The sequence below is a fragment of the Polyodon spathula genome, chromosome 5, assembly GCF_017654505.1.
Source record: "Polyodon spathula isolate WHYD16114869_AA chromosome 5, ASM1765450v1, whole genome shotgun sequence".
Classification (NCBI taxonomy): Eukaryota; Metazoa; Chordata; class Actinopteri; order Acipenseriformes; family Polyodontidae; genus Polyodon; species Polyodon spathula.
In genome coordinates, this window is record NC_054538.1 from 8,931,489 (window position 1) to 8,954,887 (window position 23,399).

A 23,399-nucleotide genomic window follows, 5' to 3' on the forward strand; every position below is an offset into this window, starting at 1 on the left:
TATATATATATATATATATATATATATATATATATATATATATATATATATATATATATATATATATATATATATATATATATTATGGCTAATTTGTGGTTTTTGAAATATGCAAAATGCATACAAATTTGATTAATAACTGTTCAGTTCTCATTTTGGTAGCAATAAAATCAAGATCATTCAGCATTGAATTCCAATATGTATTGCAATACATAATGTAATATTGTCTTCAGGATATCTGTTTATCATCCTATAATGTGGGCAAGTGGTTCTAATAACATAACATTAATTAGCTCAATAAAAATCTCAGATCTCATGCAAAAAGGTTGCCACTGCCATTTATTTGAAATATCCATTTCCACTGAAACCCTTAGAAAAAAATAATGACCCCTCTTTGCAACTAGCAATACCCCCAGTGAAGGAATAGAACACAACAAAATAAATAAAACACAAAATAGAAGACTACATAATTTTATTGTCAAAGATGTTTTACATTTTATTTTAGCATACGGTAGCTGTATAAAACATGCATTTTCAATGTAGCATTTTAAATATAAAGTGGACAGGCCAATATAAATTATACTTTTTTTTTTGGAAGATGGCGTGTCTAATAATATTTATATAAATATGAGGGCCAATTTTAAGGATTCTCTTCCCAGCTATGATAATTCTCACAACACATTACCAGAAGCCCTGCAGCTATCACTGTGTGTTAAGAGAACTCTTTACAGAATCTTTAAAATACATCTACAGTATGTTTTAGTTAAATATTTGAGTTTGTGAATTGTATATATGTGCTGTAAGATTTTAGTAAAAGTCACAGGCTCTTTTTTTTTTTTTTTAAGGACTAATAAAACATCTAGAATACACAAACCAAAGACAAATACAAAATGTCAGCACTTGGTGAGGGAGATATGAAAACAATACACAACAGAGATTAACACTCTTTTAGGTAATAAGGTAACTCCTTTATATTAAAATTTAGATATGAAATGTACATTTTCCTTCTTACATTGCTCAAATTAGAATTGTAATGCTTTTTGTTCTGGTATACATTCAAAAAGATAGGAATACACCAATGTAATAGTTATGCCTACAAATAGTGCACTAACTTAGTTTAACATCAATTATCTAACAGTAAGTAAACATCACTTTCTAGGAATGGGCAAACACAATTATAAATTAAGGCAACTGAACCAGTTGTTTCCAAGTACTTTCTAATAAAAGTAACATTCTGAAACTATCACTATCAAAACTGATCAACATTCACATGCAGCATGATATGCATATAATCTTGTAAGCATATAACCCAATAACCACTAAGGCTTTATACAAGTGCATAGCTGCAAATGTGAAGAAAAACAAATAAATAACATTTTTGTTCTATGAAAATTATAATAGCTTGGGTGCCAATCCAAATTATTACTGATAGTTTAGGTTTTTTTTACAGCTGTTGGCATGCACTGTGTATGATATTTCAAAACTCCATTCCATTTTATATCCAGCAAATGTCCTCCGAAATGTCTTTGTAGTGTTCAGTCTTTGCAGCCCCAAACAAGGCAAACTTCCAAGACATTCTGTTGGAGGTGATGCAGTAGTTACGCAAGCAGGATATAATGCAAAAAGTTTACATACTTATACTGTGTTGAACCACCTGCTTGCGATTCAGCAAGTAGTGCCGTTTGTTTTGCAGAAGAAGTGTGCACGTAAGACAGACCCAGTAACCCGGTTAGTTTCCCCAAGAACCCTATCTATTACCCTCAGGATTAGTATTTTACATTTTAGCAGTGCTGTAAACCATGGTGATACATAGATAAGTCTTTCTAAAAAATATGTAGCATTTTGTGCATTTTTGGTATGCCATATATGTTTTTCAGTCTCTTTTGTGTTAGGAAGAAACCCATCACCTTGAAGAGTGACTGCATCCCAATAAAAGGCAGTTAGCTGGAAAGACAAAAGAAAAGATGGCGGATTGTATTTAATAAGAAACAAAACATGGAAAACACTTCTGTGCAAGCCCTTTTTTTCTTTATTGTAATACCAGTCCTAGCTACATTCAAATATGCATTCTTGCTCCAACACAATACCTAAATCATTGTCTTAAATTCTTTTAAAATGTTGCATACCCTCTCACTCCAACATTTTGTAGAGTCAACAGACCCAAAATGTAGACACGATCACTTACAAACATTACTTTAAAAAAATAACTTGATTAAATAAGTTATTTTGTATTAAAATAGGATATCAAATGAAAGATCCCCGAATCCTGTACGTACATACTACAAAACACAAACTCTGCAAGACTCTTACCAGGGAGGCAGGCGAGCATGCAGCACAATGGCTGAAGGCTACAAACATTTTACATAATTGTAAAATATCAATAAGATTTTGTGCAGATACTTATGGTATATAAATCCCTTCAAGTAACTTCACTAAAACAAAGTAATTCGGCATAACCTTGCATTTATAGTTGTTTTTTCTTCTTCTATTCTCTAGGATTGAATCTATACAATAGCATTTCCTAAGGAGAACCTGCTACACTTGTAAACATCATCTAAAACACATACAAGCATTTATATTCATACACAATCCTGCAAATAATCAAATTGTTAAACACACCAGGTTCAGTTTGTACTTTATATTTAGTTAAGGGCTGAAGTACATGCTCAAGAAAAAATAAACAAATCCAGGCGCAGAAAAAAAAAAGTGGTCATGCTGCCATAAGCACAAAACTCTTGAAGCTTTTCAGTGAAACTACATCCCGAATAGGTCCAGTGTTGCATCGTCCATTGCACACTTTCACATTTAAAATAGAAAATATTATAATTATGATAATATTTCTATAATACAGTTTGCTGATAGGACAGAATAAACAAAACAAAAAAAAACTTTGTTCAGATTTAAATTTTGGGAGCGTTTCCGATGCTTGATTCTTCCCTTTTAATCTGTGGAGGGGTCAGGCCAGGGAGGGCTGTTGCAAGCACAAAAAAGAAGACATGAAATCAATGTCTGATGCACAGTGTGACAATTTGAGCCTTGACCTTCTTGGAAATGACATGAGGAAGTTTCATGTGCAAAGGACCATGGTAAGTTTCCAGTGAGATTTGTCAACTCCATGTAAAAAGCACACACACAAATCTCTAAAGAAACTTACTATGCAAACTATGATAAACCAAAATGCAAACTCGAGTATACATTACATTAGTGCTGGGACAAATACCCAAACTAATATTTTTTGACATGTACTCAGATACAAAAATCAATCGTATTCGCTATAAAATGACAAGAAAATGATGCAAGATTAAAATATAAAAAGAAACACAGGATCAACACCACAGCTCTTGATCTTTCTATTTAAGTTTTAGACAGCAAAAAGTAAACAAACCAGATTATGCATGCACACACATAGCAATCTATGGAAAACCATCTGGGTCAAAAAAAGGCAAGCACGTCATTCTGAAATGCCTCGCTTAAAACAGTGTCCAACTTGCTGGAAGTGATTTTTATATATATTTTTTGTTGTGACTTATGTGGAACATAATAAACGAGAACCAAAACGGTGAGTTTTTTCCCCTTGTCATTTTACAACGCCATTTCCACATTTGTTTTATTTGAAGTATTTAAAGTTAAATTTCAGTTTTCTTGTTCAGCTACAAAAAGGCACAAATAAACCTCATGTTATTACTTTATGAAAACGTGTCTATGGCCACCATTCTTACTGTGAAGAAACGGCAATGGCAAGGAATGAACAAAAATGTAAAAAATAAATGAAATGCAGTTTCTGCATTAATCCTGTACTACCTACTGTAATCTTAAATTTAGGGTAAACCTGTACCAGTAGTGGTAATTGGTATATGCAAAACCAGCTGTTACACTGTTTTATGTTGTCAATGAAAACTAACATGTAACAATGATTTTCCTTGATATTTGTCCTACTGAATCTCAACACTAAACTCAGGTATTACTTGTATACTAGGTATATATATATATATATATATATATATATATATATATATATATATATATATATGCTTACTAAAGGTGTGTGTGCATTAGTTTGTATTACATGGTGGATTAAGGCTGCAGTCTCTTCGGGGGCGTCACATGAACACAGCCAGAGTTGTGCGTTTCTTTATTTATTTTTTGAACAGGGGTAGAAAAAAAAATCCCTCTACGTTTCTTTATTGAGAGCAGCAGTTACTCGAGAGCAGTGTCTATTAAAAAGCTGATATCTGAGTGAAGCAGGACCACAGGTCTTGAAAACACATCTCTCAATAAATTATTTGCAAATGTTTATCACAAACCCGATTCTAAGAACTTAAATCATTACTAGTATTTTTTTTTAATACGTTAACCTGGGTGTCATTCTCCTCCAATGACAAGGTGGCAGTATTTCAATGACAGTTTAATGGTATTGTGGTAAACAGGTAAACCTGGATTCCTGCAGTCCATTGAAAACACGTCAGTGTTATTTTTAAGTACCATTTTGATGGCTGGATTTTTATTTTTTTCCCTCCCTGGGACCTAAACCGAAAATACACAAACTGTTAAATCAACATGTGGCAGGTCTCTCTGAAATGGGAAAACGAGAGAATGGCAAAACACAGCATGAAAGCTTTTTCAGGTAAGGTAAAACTGTTTAGAACTGAAAAAGAATGCATGTACAACACAAGGAAGGTTAAACTATGATACTGGCTCTTTCAATTATGGTAGTATTTAAATTAAATCTATTCAGGATAGTTATTGCTTGGAGAAAATAGAAAGCATTTCAACGTGTCAACTTCTATTGTTCAGAAAAGAAAGCATGCATCATCTCAAATCACTGCAACTACTACAATCAACACACTAAAGGCACCAATGTTACCCTTTCTTATTTCTTCAGAAATCAAAAACATCGTCATCATCAACATCATCAAATGACCAATCCCAGTCTTTAAAGGCCAAATCAAGCAATCTGTAAAGGGAATTTTGATCTGAGACTGATACAGATTCTTCTTAAAACCCACATTTGTATTAATGAACCATGTAATTGCTGCAATGTGCTGTTACATCTGTCTCTAATGAAAAAAAAAAAATCCTGTCAGACTGCACTACACTGTAATACTACTGCTGTCTCTTGGGCAATAACGGCTATACGACAAGTACATTTACACATGCAGCAATGCAATACAATATATATATATATATATATATATATATATATATATATATATATATATATATATATATTAAATTGTCTGAGGGCTGTGTAGGGAAATGTGGCGTACAGAGCAAATAGACCATGGTTGTTAGTAATGATTACATGCCATGACAATGCAAATAGAGCTCCCTATTACTTACTGTCTATATGGGAACAAACATACATAAGTTCAATGAAGGATGATTCGAAGCATGGGGCCAGAGCTACAAAATTAGCAATAAAAATTACATGTGGGAATATTGTTAGTTTATCAGAAAAACATTCAGACCTGGTGTTTCTTTAACAGAGTTGAATGATATGTGCCCTTGAAGAATATGAAATCCTTATAATAACAGAGTCTTTTAACAATCTGGGCCTGATCTACTTTATTCTAAAAAGAAAAGACTGTTCTAGGTCTAGTTATAAATAATTTACATACATGTAGAAGCCCTTAATTTAACATGTTGCCAAGATTCCTAATAAAGGGAATTCCAAACTAGGTATAACAGTGAAAGGGTTAATGAACAGCCAGTGTTCGAGATACATTCATGCTTATTATATTGTGTGTGGCACAACATGTTTTATTGTTATCTAAAAATAACTGTAACAATAATTAACCAAAAATACATCAGGATATGGTTTCATATTTCTGTCGGTTTCTTTCATGTTGTGTGTAACCTCCAATACAGTTTAGAGCAGCAATGACATTTCTTTGTTACCTTTGTTTGTTTGGTGGAAGCTGCCGGCTCGGTCGGCGGATGGATTGGTTGGGTTGTACCTTCATGGAAGCTCTAGGAGAAGATCTGGCGAAAGAATCCGGCGCAGGGGGCTTCTTTGGAATCTTTTTTACCAGCCGACTTACCCACTTCTGCTGCTCTTCTTGTGAATTGGCAAGCAACAGCAGATTTTTTGCTGTTGAAATGTCGTAGTTCACTAAAATAAAAGGAAATATAACACAAGATGCAATGAGAAAACACACATGCTTACGTATAGAAAATGGGACTGGAAACTGGTTAAAAGGTACAGTGAATTACTTGTGTTTCTTGATGCCAGTAATTGTTTACCAACAGTCACAAGCTACACCTTGAAAACCAGTTATTAAAAAAATAAATATTATAATCTTGTGGATCCAGACTTTTTTTTTTCTTGTTTATTTAACTTGTGATAGGTAGGTAGATTATGTTATTTATCCAAGACTAGATCCACTTGACTGTCCCCCTTCTCTCTCTTTATAAAAGGAGATGAACACCAAACAAATCTACCATTGAGGAAGCTGTAACAGAGATCAAACACCTGGCAGCTAAATGGTTAATTACGATGTACTTACCCCTGCAAGGAGCAATAACCTCTTCTTTTTTGTCCATATGATCCTTGTGACATTTGATGTGACAACGACGGCACTCCAAGGCAGGTGGGGGTTTAAACATGTTCCACAAAGGTTTTGTGCAAGCCTCACAGTTGGTGGGGAAGTGATACAGTGTTGGAATAAACTCGTGTCCTTTATGACAAATGTAGCTCGACTTCTCTCCAATAGGAAGTGGTTCTACAGGGAACTCCTGTTCTTTTTTGCTCTCTCCCTCATTAGCATACAGGATCTAAAATAGAAAATAACTTATTTATTTAATACCATTCATGTACACTAGCAGTTTTACATATCATTGCATGTGAACTACAGTACACAGGCCATAGTACAGTTTCTATTGTCATATCCAATAAAAGTGCAGAATAATAAATCAAGTTAAAAAAAAAAAAAAAAAAAAAAAACGCCCATAAAAATAATCACTTGTGATACCTAATACAGTTCTACCCTGTTATAACTTGATTGTCAGGGGTCCATAGTTGGAGAATGCGTTATTTGTGCTTCGCCTGATAAGGAATATTGACATTTTTGTTCCCGAAATGATTTACAATGGCCAAATTAATATTGTCCACGGTTTATTGGGACGATTATTCCTGGACCGTCAGCCTGGGCCACACCGAAAACAACAGTTTTGCACATTCAAAAAGCAGCTCGTCTGACTCAGCGGTCAGCTCTGTCCGTGTTTACGTGAGCTTTCATGTCCCCGCCTACCCGCACAATCAATCAGTCAATCCAGGCTGAGGCAAGCTTACCGCTTCCCTGCTTACACACACGCATGCGCATGCACACACGGTCCGTAGACCAGTCGTGTAACAGTATAAATCCCAGGTTGTTAGTGTGCAATAGAAACTGCTATTCCACCAGTTTACACCACTCTTATTTAAACTGTATATTTTTTATAATAAATGTTAAACTGTAAATAACACAGAATCCAAGTACGTTTATACACACTTGTATTGTTTCGTATTTCCTTTGTAACATTAACGAACAGTTTGTTTTTCTTTTAGAAAAAAAATACAGTGCAAGCATGGGAGCTTTCTAAGTACTATATGTCCCTGTTTCAACTTAAATGGGTTTAAATATGGTAATGTAAAACAATAAAACCCAACGTTTTGAGAGTCAAATTGCATTATGGGGGAAATAGGAGCCACGACCTTATCGCGTTATAACCAATTCCGCACTAGAATGGGTCGCGTTATAATGGGGTAACACTGTAAATTTCTTACATTCAACAAAAAATAAAGAATAAATAGGGATGGCATAAAGTCATCTCTGGTACATCTACACATGCTGTGGCTTATCTAGGCGATGTAAAGTGCTGCATTTTGGTATTGCCACAAAATAAGCCACGAGGCTAACAACCAGGCAAACAAGCCCCACAGTGGGTCTTTGCAGCTAGGAACTCAAGTAAACAGCTCAAGTAATACCTGGAAAATTCTTGGGATCTCTTTGGCATCTGCTCTGTATACATCCGTCTGCGTTACTGGTCGGACGTGGAACAGCTTGCTGAAAAAAGAATCAAGATCAAATAAAATGCACTTGCTTATCTGTTTTTTGGGTAAATGTTAACACAACACACATATGCCTATACATGTGCACTTTAAATTCAGCATAATGAAGTTTGAACACTTACGTGATATCTAAAACCATGTAAGGATTGGATAGTTCTTTGTCTTGCTCGCTGTTGTAGAACAGAATCTTCTTGCTACTCACGACCACATACTTTTTTTCCCATGCAAACTTCTTAGTATTGTTCCTAAGTGGTAACGAGAGCCACCCTTCCAATCTTGATTCTATATTAAAAGAAAAATAAATACATGTACCATTTATATTGCTAGCATACAAACACCACACTGTAAATACTAAATGATCAGCATCATTAAAATATAGGCCAACATGACCTGCATCCATCACATGTACAGCTCTGGAAAAAATTAAGAGACCACTGCAAAATTATCAGTTTCTCTGGTCTTACTATTTATAGGTATGTGTTTGGGTAAAATGAACATTTTTGTTTTATTCTATAAACTACTGACAACATTTCTCCCAAATTCCAAATAAAAATATTGTCATTAGAGCATTTATTTGCAGAAAATGACAACTGGTCAAAATAACAAAAAAGATGCAGTGTTGTCAGACCTCAAATAATGCAAAGAAAATAAGTTCAGATTCATTTTTAAACATAATACTAATATTTTAACTTAGGAAGAGTTCAGAAATCAATATTTGGTGGAATAACCCTGATTTTCAAGCACAGCTTTCATGCGTCTTGGCATGCTCTCCACCAGTCTTTCACATTGATGTTGGGTGACTTTATGCCACTCCTGGCGCAAAAATTAAAGCAGCTCGGCTTTGTTTGATGGCTTGTGACCATCCATCTTCCTCTTGATCACATTCCAGAGGTTTTTAATGGGGTTCAGGTCTGGAGATTGGGCTGGCCATGACAGGGTCTTGATCTGGTGGTCCTCCATCCACACCTTGATTGACCTGGCTGTGTGGCATGGAGCATTGTCCTGCTGGAAAAACCAATTCTCAGAGTTGGGGAACACTGTCAGAGCAGAAGGAAGCAAGTTTTCTTCCAGGACAACCTTGTACTTGGCTTGATTCATGCCAAAGATGCCTGATTCCAGCCTTGCTGAAGCACCCCCAGATCATCACCGATCCTCCACCACATTTCACAGTGGGTGCGAGACACTGGCTTGTAGGCCTCTCCAGGTCTCCGTCTAACCATTAGACGACCAGGTGTTGGGCAAAGCTGAAAATTGGACTCATCTGGGGGTGCTTCAGCAAGGCTGGAATCGGGCTGATTTGTCTTTGTGTAGGACGCATGAATCAAGCCAAGTACAAGGTTGTCCTGGAAGAAAACTTGTTTCCTTCTGCTCTGACAATGTTCCCCAACTCTGAGGATTGGTTTTTCCAGCAGGACAATGCTCCATGCCACACAGCCATTTCAATCAAGGTGTGGATGGAGGACCACCAGATCAAGACCCTGTCATGGCCAGCCCAATCTTCAGACCTGAACCCCATTGAAAACCTCTGGAATGTGATCAAGAGGAAGATGGATGGTCACAAGCCATCAAACAAAGCTGAGCTGCTTGAATTTTTGCACCAGGAGTGGCATAGTCACTTAACATTAATGTGAAAGACTGGTGGAGAGCATGCCAAGACGCATGAAAGCTGTGATTGAAAATCAGGGTTATTCCACCAAATATTGATTTCTGAATTTTTTTTTCTGAAATTTTTATTTGGAATTTGGGAGAAATGTTGTCAGTAGTTTATAGAATAAAACAAATGTTCATTTTATCCAAACACTGACCTATAAATAGTAAAACGAGAGAAACTGATATTTTTGCAGTGGTCTCAATTTTTTCCAAAGCTGTATATTTAAAAAAAAAAAAAAAAAAAAAAAAAAAAAGCAGATGCTGACACTGCTTAATAACTGCTAAAGAATATGCTAGCAATTGCCCTCCTGATTTATATAAAGCTGACATATTTATGTTGCCACCTCTTTGGTATGGGATTATGGCTGTTTATTGGCTGTGAATGAACCACCATCTAGCTCTGCTTTACTTAACTGACACAAATGGAGGTCACCAGCATATCAATGATTTGATTCATTTAAGTGCAGTCAAAAAACTTGGACACACACCAAGCAGTCATGGTAATGCAGCACAAATCAGACATAGAAAAATGCACTCCATTGAAAGCAAAACTGGTCTGACTGTGTATAGCGTCGCTGCGGGAACTCGGGAGCAACAGGGTTCTCTTTGTTCCATATGAAAACATGATATCTTAACCAGGAAAACTGAAGCATAGAACAATGTTTGCCAACAGTTGTGAAAAGATCATTCCTGCTTTGTAAATGGATTTCATAAACATATCCAGATGTTCCTAAAATATATTTATCCTTTCGTTAAAAAAAGTACTTACACTATAAAAAACATACACTAAAATATCAAACTAGTGAATCTTAATGCCTTTTTTCTGCACTAAATTCTAAATATCTCCAAGTTTAACGTTATCCAATAGAATAATTGTATAGGTGAGAGGCTGAGATAAGCTTGGCTATATCCTTGTGTGTGTACCACAAATAAATTGGTAACTATGCCTTTATGTGTTAAGCAATACAAGGTTAGCCAACAGCTGATGTGCAAAATAATTCAAAAAATGGCACAAACTTGGCAAAATACTGTCATTTTGGGGAAAATGCAAGTGAAAAGATGCAGCTCAGAAAAAGGCCACATGCAAAAACAGTATTAAACTGTAGATCCCATTCTGCATTTCTTTTGTTAAATCACATTAAACCAGACAGACACACATTGAGTAGAAGAATCAGCATGTCAGTGAAAGCAGTGAAGTCCAGTAAGGAAGCAATGTGCTGTGCAGGCAGTGCATCCAGGTCACCTGTGTTCTCAAGTTCTGATGGTGCATGAGGGGAAAATTCAGATTGTGGTTCAGGCTCTTCCTCTAAGTCAGAATCAGAATCAAAATGCACACAGGATCGAGAAGGCTTAGTGTCAATGCCGACAGAGGTAGATGAGCGCTGGTAGGTGAAAGACATGGCCTCCGAAGTGTGGGAATGAGTGATACGAACTAAAATCCAGTGCAGAGAAAACACCAACAGAAAAGAAAAGGAAAAGTAATGTACAGAAGCAACTGAGAATTTTTATCAACACATTAAAGCAAAAGCAGAAGGAAAAATACATGTAAAAAGTGACAGGGCTGTGGTTTTGTGTACAAAGTGGTGTAATATATTGGACGTTAAATGTGTTTTCTATAATGAAAACGAGGATATTATTGAAAAACACACCTACTCTACATTACCATGTTGGCGTATAGAACATGCTACCGTTTACAATAAACAAACACATTAATAAACAAATCCACAGATTTAGTACCAGGGTATGCATCATCTGTGTCAAAATCTGGTCCACTGCCAATACTTGTTGTGTCCAAACTTTGAATATTTAGAGAGGCCAGATGACAGCGGAGCTGCTCAATATCGCTGTCTTTGCTGTCCAGTGCCATCTGCAGCTCAATTCGCACCTGGCTTTCATCAGTTATGAGCTATAAAAACAAAATATACAAATTTAATATTAAGAAAATACAATTACTATTATGTAAAATTAAATAACTAAGCATTGTTTAAAATGACCTCTAAGCAATTTTCCATTGTTAGTAAAAATGCCTATAGCTATATAATGTACTTATGTGATGGTGCTTTGCTTCGAAAACATGGAACCATGTCTACATGCTTCTTCTATATATAAACACACACACTGCACAGCCCCAATTTTAACCCTTACACCAACATGATTAGTGCGCTTCAATAATGTTGTTCATTATAAAGAACAGAACATATAAAAGCCACCCTCCTCACCATACAAAATGTTAAGGGTGGTAGATTAAGTTAATATGAAAATATTTCAATCTATTCTCTTCTAGTATGTGTCCATCAAGGTTTAGCTAGTAAAAACTTGAGACAACTCATTATTTAAAATATCCTTACCGCTTGCATCTCATTGATCTCTTTCTGGTACTTGATCAGCATGCTGTTTAGTTTCTCCTTCTCAGACCGGAGCTCCAGCTGCAGCTTCCTGTTCTCCTTCTCTTTCCTGCGCACGTCAGTGTCGTTCCCTCGTTTGCTGCCTGCTCCTACCCGCACTTCCTTGCGGTTCATGATCTCCGCCAGTTTGTTGACAGCCTGCCGACACACACCCAGCATTTACACAATTGGATTTGACAGCAACACACCCGCGATCTTTGTTACTGAAACACTAACTAAACATTAATAAAGACATCAAGTAAAACATTACCACCATTCTTTTTTATTTTTTAGATAATAGCAATATTACATTAAGGAGAAGTACAGCTCTTAATCTTAACCACATACTTATATAGGATAGCGTGAAAACAGACAAGAAAATCACTAAGTACTACTACCCCCCAATATAAATACTGTAAAATAAAATAAATACCACATTTGCGGTGCTACTATTTAAAGCTCCTACATGTCACCACTCACCGATGAAAAGTTAAATGGACAACACTGTTCTCAGTATGAAAACTAAATGTAACCGTGAAGGACATGCCTGCACTGAGAATTTCAATTTAAATCTTAACTTTAAGTAGTTCATCAATAGCAACTTCGTTAATATGGCTTTTATAAGAAAGAAAGAGAATGTTACACATTTTAAAAAGGGGTCATTAATAAGGTTATGGCAAAATGCTTTGATTAAAAGTGTCCTGCATGCCAACATACAATAAAACTATATGGTCTTGCTTTGCATTGCATAATCAAACGATAAATAAAATGCAACAGGTAGTTGCTCAATGGTTAGACTAACTACTGCAATGACACAACAATGCAAACTGGCACTCTTACCTGTGTCTTCAGTGTTCTTTCACACTGCAATTGTTTCTCAAACTGCAACTTGGTCATTGCCATGGCTTTTTCTTCTTCTTCCACCTTCTGCAGTTCTGTTTCAAGCAGTACATGTAATACGTGTATTCAGGTAAAGAAACACAACAAAAAAAACAAAAACAAAAACAAACATTCACAGCTACCGAAGTAGAGCTTGCAGACTCTAGAAGTGCCTTATTGATTTAAAGCAGATAGAAAAACAAAAGTACAGTGCGATTAGAAAGTAAGTTTACCATGTGGGATATGGTGCATTGATGTGGTAAACGTACTTTCTAATGTATGTTACTTACTTTCCTGAGTTTCTTTTAATTTGTTGTTCAACTCTTCCTTCTCATTTGCTAGATTTGCCACATCGCTGGTTAATGTTCTATTTGCTTCCTCAAGCTAAAAAAAATACAAGGTTTATTAAAACTCAGAAATAATTAAATATTTTTGGGGACTAATAGTTTCTAACTATCGGAGGACTTGCAGGTATGTATGTATGTATGTATGTATGTATGTATGTATGTATTCTTATTTGTGTGTTGCCTTGTCGCACTTCGGTTAGCTTATGATTGATTGAATGTGACAGGTACCACAGAAATAAGCACTTTTAATGTTTCAATTATATGTGTAATTACTTTGTACTAGTCAATCGCACAAACACAAAATACAATCTTAATAGTTTAAGGCACATTAACTGGGTCCAACTGACCGATCCTATTGTAGAGTCCTTTTCCGTGAGCTCCTGTCTATGCCTGGCCATCATCTCTTTGATCTCCAGTTCTTTCATGATCTTCTCTTTCTCCAGGTCAGAGTACTGCTCCTCTGCAATGGAGCGAGCCAGCTGCTCAGAGTCTGCCTTGGTCAGAGTGATCTCCAGCTGTGCTGCCAGGGAATCTCTGCAAAAGCACACACAAGATAGTGGGAAGGTTATTTCCTAAATTCAAGTTCTTACATTAAAATTAAACTTTCTTTCCGACCCGATATGAACAAAGTATTAAAATGAATTGCAACACATGATCACAATAATGGCACCTCTCATCTTGCAGCTCCTGGAGCTTCTGCTGCATTTCTTTGCACAGCTTGTTCTTTTCTTCACATTCTTCTTTCAGTTCTCGAACCTGGGTCTTATACAGGGTCTGCAATTATATTAAGAGTTACTGTACCCAGTCCAACTACACTTACAAATAGGTATATCTGGCACAGCAGTTTACAAAAACTAAAACATGCACAAATATACCCTGCTCCAAACAATGAGGTGTAGTCATAGATTAAATGTGAAATACTTCTGTATTTATGCCAATGAAAAACAGATAAAGTGAGGTGTCAAGTGAGAATATTCAAATAACCTCCATACCAGTCCTGTTACCACCCATACTTCAAAATGGGGGGTCATCACCATGGACACCAATACAGGTCTGGCATTTATTGAAATAATGGCATATAAATAAACACTAATTGTTTGTCGAAGTGTACACTGATAGTAGGTGTATACTGGTAGTTAGCATACATTAGTATATTTGTTAGTTTAGCTTAGTGCTTAAGGCAGTGCCATCGAAATGGAATTGTTACACCCCCACGTAAATGAGAAGTTGCTGCTCAACACTTGATTATTTTTTAAAAATATATTTATGTATACAGTATTTACAAAAAATATACCATCTATCTGCATTTAAAACCATCAGGTCAAAAAGCAGGACTTTAAAATAGTTCCATATTGCTTCCTAACATGCATAGCCACATTAAAGCTTGTTTTACATAAAACTATTTAAATTATACCGAGAAGTACTGCTCAGCTTCCAGCTGATCCTGAAGTTCTTTCATCTGCCCGTCTGCGTCCTGGCGCTCCCTTAAAACAAAGCCAGACATCCCTCAGGAAAAATAAATGAGCAGCAGCACTCATTACAAATAAACCACACACACCCGCACACACACTTATTGTAAAACATTACAATTAAACTTTAAACAAACTCATTTAAGGAGACAACATTTTCAGTAGGACGATGAGGGCACAAGTTTACCGTAGAATCTACTGATATTTTTCTATAAAAAAAAAAAACCAAATGATTTAATGGTAGACTATGTACTGTAGAACAACTAAAAGACATTTGGTAAAACCTTTTAACAAATGTTTCACTACACGTCTTTATCAATGTCACTGAAGAAACTCTGACTTTGAGTTGAAACTTTGTCAAATAATTACCAAGCTTATTTTTCTATATAAAATAAACAAAACTAGTAAAATAAATTCAGATGTTATGTGGTGGTATTTCAGAACAAAAAAAATCTATCAGCACTTTATCATGAGTGAAAATTAGATAGCCGTAAACCTTACTATGGGTTACAAAGGCCCTTCATATTTTCACCAATGAAGACTGCAAATATTACTTGATGAAAATGTAATGTAAATAAACAGTACAGTAACAACAATTACTATTGACCTCTTCACAGTTAGAATTGAATTAATGTAAAACTAAGAAACTATTGTTTCTGCTCTGTCAATGACTAAAACATATATATTTTTTTCGTGATAATGTAACATATGCAAAGCCATCTAAATCCCACTGCACTTGGGAGCCAGTTCATTTTCTTACTTGCGCAGCTCACAGTTCTGTTTCTCCAGGGTCGATTTGATCTCCAGCAGGTGATTGATCTCCTGCTTCAGCTGCTTCTCTGACATTTTCAGCGAGTTCACTTGCTGGCTCTGCATCTTCAGGTCGTTCTGCGTCAGACTGCGCTTCTGTGTCTCTTGCTCTATTTTCAACGTTAGATTCTTCACCTGAAAGAACGCATTTCTGATCAGGACACAGACAGCCTTAATGTGCCAAAGGAAACACAGCTTTTTTCTATGTGTTTTTTATTAGGCTGATACTTTAATCATTTTAACTGCCTTTTCCAAATAATTAAAACCAGCATCTCAAAGAATCTCACGTGTTTCCCTCATGGCAGAACAGGACATGCCATAATTAGTAACAATCTCAAAATGCACGAGACTGAGGCAGCATTCAACAATGCAGCAAACCAACATTACACTGCTGATTTACTTGACTGCAGTGTTTACTACTGACCTATGCAGATCCATGTAAGTAATATAGTAATAAATTGTATTTTAACCTGTTATGCTAGGTAATATGACTATAAACATCAGATTTATTAGTGACACAATGTGTGGATCACATTTATGACAGTAACCCCCACTGACCAGAGGTTCAAAAATATGATCATGTCACAGATTTATCAAGGGTAGTGATACAAAACATCTTAAAACACATCTTAGGAACACTTTGGAGTCCATAAACTGACCTGGTTTACTTGTTGCTTCTTTTGCAACAGGTTTATTTTCTTTCACAAAAAAATTCTGCACAATAATTTGGGAACCACACTACCAGGCTGAAAGTAAAATATAGACTAGTTATTATGGATTCAGGGCATACCTCTTCTGTTAGTTTTTCCTTCTGCCTAGATAACTCTTCTAACTTCTGATATGACTGTTTGAGATCACAGTCTAGCATAGAGCACTGCTTCTCAACCTCCAGCAACAAGTTTTCCACCTTCATTTTTGATGTTCTTTCTTCCTGAAGCTTCTTTTCCATCTCTGTGGGGAAAACAAACTTTTTAGTGGAATACTATCATAAACAACATCCCACCAGATGATCTGGCTGCAATTTTTATATTACAGTCCCTGGTTACCACAGATGAAACCACAGCAATACATTTGAGGCTAATATATAAAAAATAGAAATGATGCCTGGAGAAATCACGATGTGCCTCCAGTGTAAACTTTATCTACTCAAATCCCCAAGAATCAAATACTACTACTGTTTATCTCTTCGTCAGAGCCCCTCAATGAAAAGCCTTATGTACAACTGATTATCCATTTTCATCATCTGCAAAAAGGTCTTAAAAAAACTGAAATTGTATATCACCTTTTCTGAGAAGGCAATGTTAACAGCTCTTGTTCTAAGCCCCCAATTCACCTACCTTTTGTGGCCTCTGACTTTGCTCCCTCAATGGATTCATAGATCTTGTTTTTGTCTGCTAGCCGTGCTTTCGTAGCTTTATGCTCGGCTTCCTCCTGCTCCAGGCTCTGCTGCAGCACTTTCAATTTATAAGTCATGTCTATTTCAATGTTATTCTTTTCCTGCATGGGGAACAAGTATTTATAACAGGTCAGAAGAGAGAATGATTGTATACATACGATTCAGACTCGACAATTTAAACAAGTAAACCGGTTCCATCAGAACTGATTTAGAGTGATACACAATCAGTAATCTACACTAACCTCCAACCTGCATAAAGTAGAGTACAACAGTAAAAGTATAATGCTTCCATTTGTTTGCCAGAATGGAAGGTTTAAACACTTACAAACCAATTTATAATTGTATTGCACCATATACCTTCTACTTCTGAGAAATGAGACAAAAAGCTTAGTGCCTTGCTTACATTTTTGTAAGATCTCTAACATAACTCACTTTTTGAATGTCTGTCAGCTTCTCATGAAGTTGCCTTTTGTCCATTTCAGCTTTGGATACTGAACTTTTTGCATTTCTGAGCTCCACCTCCAGACCAGAGATTCGTCCTAAAAAATATTAGAAAGTGGTCATGCCGCTCTCTCACATTCATTCATTTTTGATCAGTTTTTTAATCAGTTAATTAATGGGCATTAGTCGATTAAAAATCGATACATTAATCTGTGCACATTTTTAATAAACGTAACTATCTTATAGGACCTGTCCTGCATAGTAAAACAAACAAAACAAAAAATGCAAAATAATAATAATAATAAAAAAGCCTAATGGTAATTTGGTCTTTTTAAAAGCATTTATTATTATTTCAGTAAATGTAACAGATTTTCACAGAACGTCAATCCATGAAAAAGTTTAAAAGCAAACTATAATGCACAAGAACTGAACGGATTTTCTTGTGTCTTTCATGCAAACTTAAGTAACACTTTTGCGTAAAAGTGTACTGGTAAATTAAAGCCTATATATAATTTATTTATATTTAAGCGTTCTCCGAAATACTGAAAAAATTCTTCCTTTTAAAATCCTGTTACAGTGCTCCCCCTTTATAAATGCTGTATTCCGGAGCCATAGTTAAGAGACCGTGCTATTTGTGTTTCGCCTTACAACTACTAATGACTACTAGCATTAGTATAATGGCATTATGGGGCAAATGTGAGCCATGACCGTACCTCCTTATAACTACCGAAGGAAGGTTTGAACTTTCGATGGTACTAATTTGCATAATTGACGGGTGACGTAATCACAGCTACTTGTTTATATTTGATTGGAAATCCTATTTTACAAGTAGTTCATTTAAATAGAATACATTTCACATCTAGTTTAAAAATACGTTCTACAGAACAGTAATCATGTTTTTACAGTTTAGATAAAAGCACATGTTTATTTACACGTAATTGATGCTGCTTGCGATATATACAGAAAGCTTGCATTGCAGCATCACCAACTGCAGCAGACTTTATTTAACAGGCACTGTTCCAAGCAGGTTATCAGTCAAAAATCTCATTTTACTGCTACTAAAAATATTATTAATAATAATAATAATAATAATAATAATAATAACAACAACAACAACAACAACAACAACAACAACAACATGAACTATATATATATATATATATGAATAACTAGATTATACCTCCATGATACGAGTCGCTTAAACAGTTTGCAATCAACTTTTTTTTTTGGTCACCTGGGCATTTAACAAAAAAAAAATCCTAAAACAGCAGAGGGGTTTCGAGAAATTTCTTGCAATACAGCTTACGCTATACAACGCTTTGCTGTTGAGATGGCGAATGAAGAAATTAAAGGTTTGCCTCTGGATAACACGAGCTGGAGGGAGAGGGGCAGACGGTGCTCAGTTTTCTAAATTAAAATGATTAGTGTTAGCGTATATTTTGTATGTTTCAAATCTTTTCTACCATAGCACTTCTTACACGGTCTTGTATACTAGGTATTTGGTACATATTTTACTGAAGCACTACAACCGCTACAGGTACCACCCCAGAGCTTTGGCATACTAATACCCTGCTCCATACACGGCAGTGGCGCTGTATAGAGTTGCTATGTATAACATTTTGGTAATGGACTAATACAATAATTGTTTACGTAATATGCATTACACAGATCAAAAGATTGAATTTTGCATGTGAGTGACATTTAAATGTGGGATTTATAGTATTCACATATTGTCAAACAGTTTCTCTTAAACAGAATAAATAAATAAATAAATAAAAATACAGTGCATGAATGCATCTGACGAACCTTCAAAGGTTTAAAAAATCTTCGAATTCCTGGCTAGCGAACAAACCTTCAAGCACAGCCCTAATAACGGGTCAGACAATTTATACCGAAAACTAAGATGCGAGTTTTCCCTTCAGTACGTAATCCTGTATCCATAAACATATCAGGTTATGTCAGGTTTGTATAAACAAGGGGTGTAATCCCTTTAGAATTGAACGAACAGCAGAATGAGGTGGAAAACTGTCTGAAATTTAGTATGATATTTGTGTCTTTTACACTGGTTTTCAAGCAGTGCTGAAACAAACTACAACTGTGTAGTAACAGTATTAAGAAAATGCAGATTTAAAAAAACAATGCTATAAAAACAAACCTTGACCAAACTAAGGCAGGAGCTTCAAATACCTTGCAAATCATTTATGATCTCAGAGCCTTGACTTCGATCCCGTTTTTCTGACTCCAAAGCTGACTGCAGACTGATGAAGTCCTTTTCGAGTTTGAGTTTGGCGTTTTCCAACATGCAGCATTTGTCCTGCACTTCCCGATTGTTTGACTCCAGCTGTTGTAACTGTTTTGTCATCTCTGTCTGGCTCTTCCTCAGCCTGGCTGCTGTATCAGACTCTGCACGCAACAATGAATTTGATTCATCCAGCTAAAAATCAGCCACAGGTAAAATAAAACGATTAGCAACATGAACAGTGACCTACATGGGCTTTAGTTGTGCTGGCAACATGCTTAAAACTACCAACTATTTAAAGAAAAAACTAAAAAGCTCAAGTTAAATGCAAAAATACTACCATGTGCACCTTCATCCAAAATTCATTCTGAATGGTCAATCACAAAGAGAAAGATGTGGTCACTAACTGATGTTTGGTTGCTATACCCGTCCTTTCTTTTTTACATGCAGTAAAACGAGACAGAGAAGGCAGTCTAGGGTAGATTGAAATGCATGATATTAAATAAATTGCAACTTGGGTTAGACACATGCAAACCAATATACTTTTTACACATATCAGTATTAAATTCCCCACTTTACATCAGTCTATGGCACTGCATTGAAAGAGACACTGATCACACACACCTGTCTTTGCAACTGTATATTCATATCATTCGATATTTGAGAATTCTGATTCCGCCTCTTCAAATCGTCTAGTTGATCCTTTAGGCTGTTAACTGTAAAAGTATGTTATGCGTGATTTATTTATTTTTATAAATAAATATAAAAATCAATAACTTGCAACAAATGACAATCCACATACCATCATTTTCAAGACAGCGTTTTTTGTCTGCCTCGTTTTCAGCCTTCCTTTGATACTCTATATTCTTGTGCTGCAGCAACGCTTTTTCCCTTTCCAACTGCCTTAGATTTGATTCAAGGTTTTTTCTGGAGTTAATCTAGAATGTTAACACACACATTAATTTACTATTGACAAGAAAATCAGACCAAATCAGATTTATTCTTCCATTTCTTACTGTACAAGACTAAAGTGAGTTTCCAGCCCAGGTTACAGCAAATGAATGACAAATAAAGCCTTAAAAAGAAACTTAACAGGGAACTTAGTTTTTCAGATTCTTCATAGCCTCTACATTAACCACAATCAAATCGCTGCCTTGTAGTTATGTTTACTAAGATAGCCACTCAAGGAATGACCATAGAAATCTGATTGCAAAACGTGTTTTGGAAACTCTCCAACGTCCCTTGGGGCTGGTCATACTTGGAGGGTGTGTGTATGTGTGGACTAGAGAGAGAAGTTATTAACCTATTAATGTGATCATTTTGCAAAAGGACTTGATAATATTAAATCTTCTCGTGGTTATTGTCACAACATCTAGGACCCATTTAAACCTGAAATTTAAACCACACATTGCAACTACTTTATAGATTTACAAATGACTTACAAACATTTTTCAAAAATTAAACTAACGCTTATCTTTTAAGCTTAAAATGTGTTTCAAAAAGATAAAACAGTTCAAGTTACACAAAAAACTAAAACCCACATACTGTATTCACATGCAATCTATAGTATCCATTTTGTTATTGGTTTTGATGGAACACAAAAATGATCACCTCTTCATCCAGCTCTTTAGATGTTTTTTCAAGACGGTTACTGATAGCTCTAGAAAAGGAATAAAGAGGAAAATGAATACATCAACTACATTTCTGAGCAGCTGTCAATTTATTACAATTGAATGATTTGGACGAGACCATTAGACAACTGAGCGGCGGCCCAAATAAGCATGTCCGGTTCCTAGTAACTGATTGATCTTAGGTCACATCTGACTGGATCAGTATACATGCAATTTCAATAGAAATCAAACTGGGGGGGTTCACATATTACCTGTATTTTTGCTCCAGTTCATCTTTGGCTTGCATTTCATTGTTGAGCTTCTCTTCTATCTGATGCAGCTTCTTCTGCAGCTGTGCAGACTGTCAACACAGTGAATGAGGTATAAATCTTAATTTTGTGAGAATGAATGTACATAAAACACAGTATGTTGACAAGTAATGGATTTAAGAAAAGAAAAAACACACAGTATAGAGGTCACTTACCACGATACTGTCCTATAAATGAAAATAAGAAAAAAAAAAATTATCACAGTGCTTAAATCATATGAAATAAGATTAGTTACTTTGACTAAAAACAGTTTACTTCTACATTGTAGCCTTATGAAGAAATGCACTTTCAAAATGTGACTACAAAAGTCTTCTCACACTTAAGTTTCAGTTAAAGCACTGCATTTAACAAAATAACCATGGCTACCAAAAGCAGGAATGACAGCTAGCCTGTATATGAAAAAGTACAAAATCTACTACAACCAAATAGTTCATTTCTAAAACAAACATAAGAAAGTTTGACCCATTTTACTCTATGAATTTGCATAGAACCCAAATAATCATGCAGATATCACAAATATTTAAATAATCTGTAGACACCTACCTCCCCTTTATCTGAAGTCAAACGCTCATTTTCTACAGAGGAAGGCTTTAAATCACTTAGCAACCTGCAAAAAGAAACGGCTCTTATTTAAAATCTGAATAACTGTGCCGGATGCCAATCTGTTCACTTTTTCAGTGCTCTCAGATCTAAACTCTAACTTTATAGACAGAAAAGCTATTTTTTTCAGCCTGGTTTTCATTCACTTATAAATTACACCTTGGCTGATAGACACGTTCATACTTTTTTTTTCTGAATCTTGCTAATTCTTTACTTAAAAAGAAAAAAAAGAACTTAAGTCTGCTACTTTGCAAAAGGAAAATAAAATACCACACAAAACACATAATGTTTTATTTACCCCAGTCAAAAATGACACTGCTATTAATTTTATTCTTGAATATTTATGCATGTTTATTCCCCCAGGTGCAGTTCAGCAGCGCTTGCTTACACATCTATATCCCACATGGCTGCAATTCACAAACCTTTTGCAATTGATGCTGCATACCTGGATGATTCAAAATGTGTTAAGCAAGTAATAGATGTAGATCCCTTCTGCATAACTATTCCATGCGGAAATATAATGCATGAAATATTTAGTTCTGAAAGTTGGCAAATTGATCAGGGGTTAATTATGGGTTCTCTTTCTTAATTACAGAAAATTACAGGGTTACTGCCTGTTGTTAAAGTACACAAAATCAGTCTGGGATATCATTTGCTCCCCAGTTATTAACCAAATGCTTTAGCAGGCTGCTGTACTGGAATTGTCCTCTTTCATCTTTAAAATATCTGCCCATTTCCCACAGTTTCCAATAGTCTTACTAAAGATGCTGGGAAAGCAGTCAAACTCATAGATCTAGAGGGTGCCTTTTAAGAATAATTTATTGCTATGCTTGCTTGAAATATCCAGGTATTTTTCAGAGGGTACTCAATTCCAGATTTATTTATTTATTTATTTATTTATTTTTTTAAGTGCCGACAACATTATTATTGTTTACTGAAGTTTTAGTTCAGCATCTTAGTGGGCTACAGACAGCTTTGTAGATTACTGGAAACATTCAGAAACCTTTATTTTATTTATTTATTTTTAAATAAAAAAGGCCACACACAAACAATGCATAATTCTACTATCAAAATGCATATATATACGTTTGAGTACACTGCGTACAAACAAACAGCGCCCAGGCAGCCTTCCTCATTTGTTTTCTTTTCAATCCACCATGTACAACTGTTTCTGTTTCACATGCAAAACAACCAA

At 35.5% G+C, this 23,399-nt stretch overlaps 1 protein-coding gene across 5 annotated transcripts in view; it reads right to left on the minus strand.

Moving 5' to 3' along the window:
- Positions 1–552: 552 nt before the first annotated feature.
- Positions 553–23,399, minus strand: part of LOC121315517 (rho-associated protein kinase 2-like) — a 58,476-nt gene continuing 35,629 nt past the window's right edge. The window contains exons 10-34 of one of the 5 annotated variants that reach the window (XM_041249665.1): positions 22,148–22,211; positions 21,760–21,771; positions 21,548–21,636; positions 21,277–21,325; positions 20,468–20,603; positions 20,290–20,381; positions 19,614–19,860; positions 17,418–17,524; positions 16,927–17,086; positions 16,380–16,540; positions 15,540–15,724; positions 14,725–14,794; positions 13,981–14,084; positions 13,658–13,844; positions 13,254–13,347; positions 12,925–13,019; positions 12,049–12,243; positions 11,438–11,606; positions 10,944–11,132; positions 8,173–8,332; positions 7,967–8,045; positions 6,507–6,774; positions 5,899–6,112; positions 4,865–4,954; positions 553–1,944 (exon numbers count right to left, since the gene is read on the minus strand). In XM_041249665.1, coding sequence (XP_041105599.1) covers positions 4,879–4,954; positions 5,899–6,112; positions 6,507–6,774; positions 7,967–8,045; positions 8,173–8,332; positions 10,944–11,132; positions 11,438–11,606; positions 12,049–12,243; positions 12,925–13,019; positions 13,254–13,347; positions 13,658–13,844; positions 13,981–14,084; positions 14,725–14,794; positions 15,540–15,724; positions 16,380–16,540; positions 16,927–17,086; positions 17,418–17,524; positions 19,614–19,860; positions 20,290–20,381; positions 20,468–20,603; positions 21,277–21,325; positions 21,548–21,636; positions 21,760–21,771; positions 22,148–22,211 — 3,202 coding nt within the window. In that variant the 3' untranslated portion in view covers positions 553–1,944; positions 4,865–4,878. The other 4 variants (XM_041249667.1, XM_041249670.1, XM_041249669.1 and 1 more) reach the window with 4 other exon arrangements.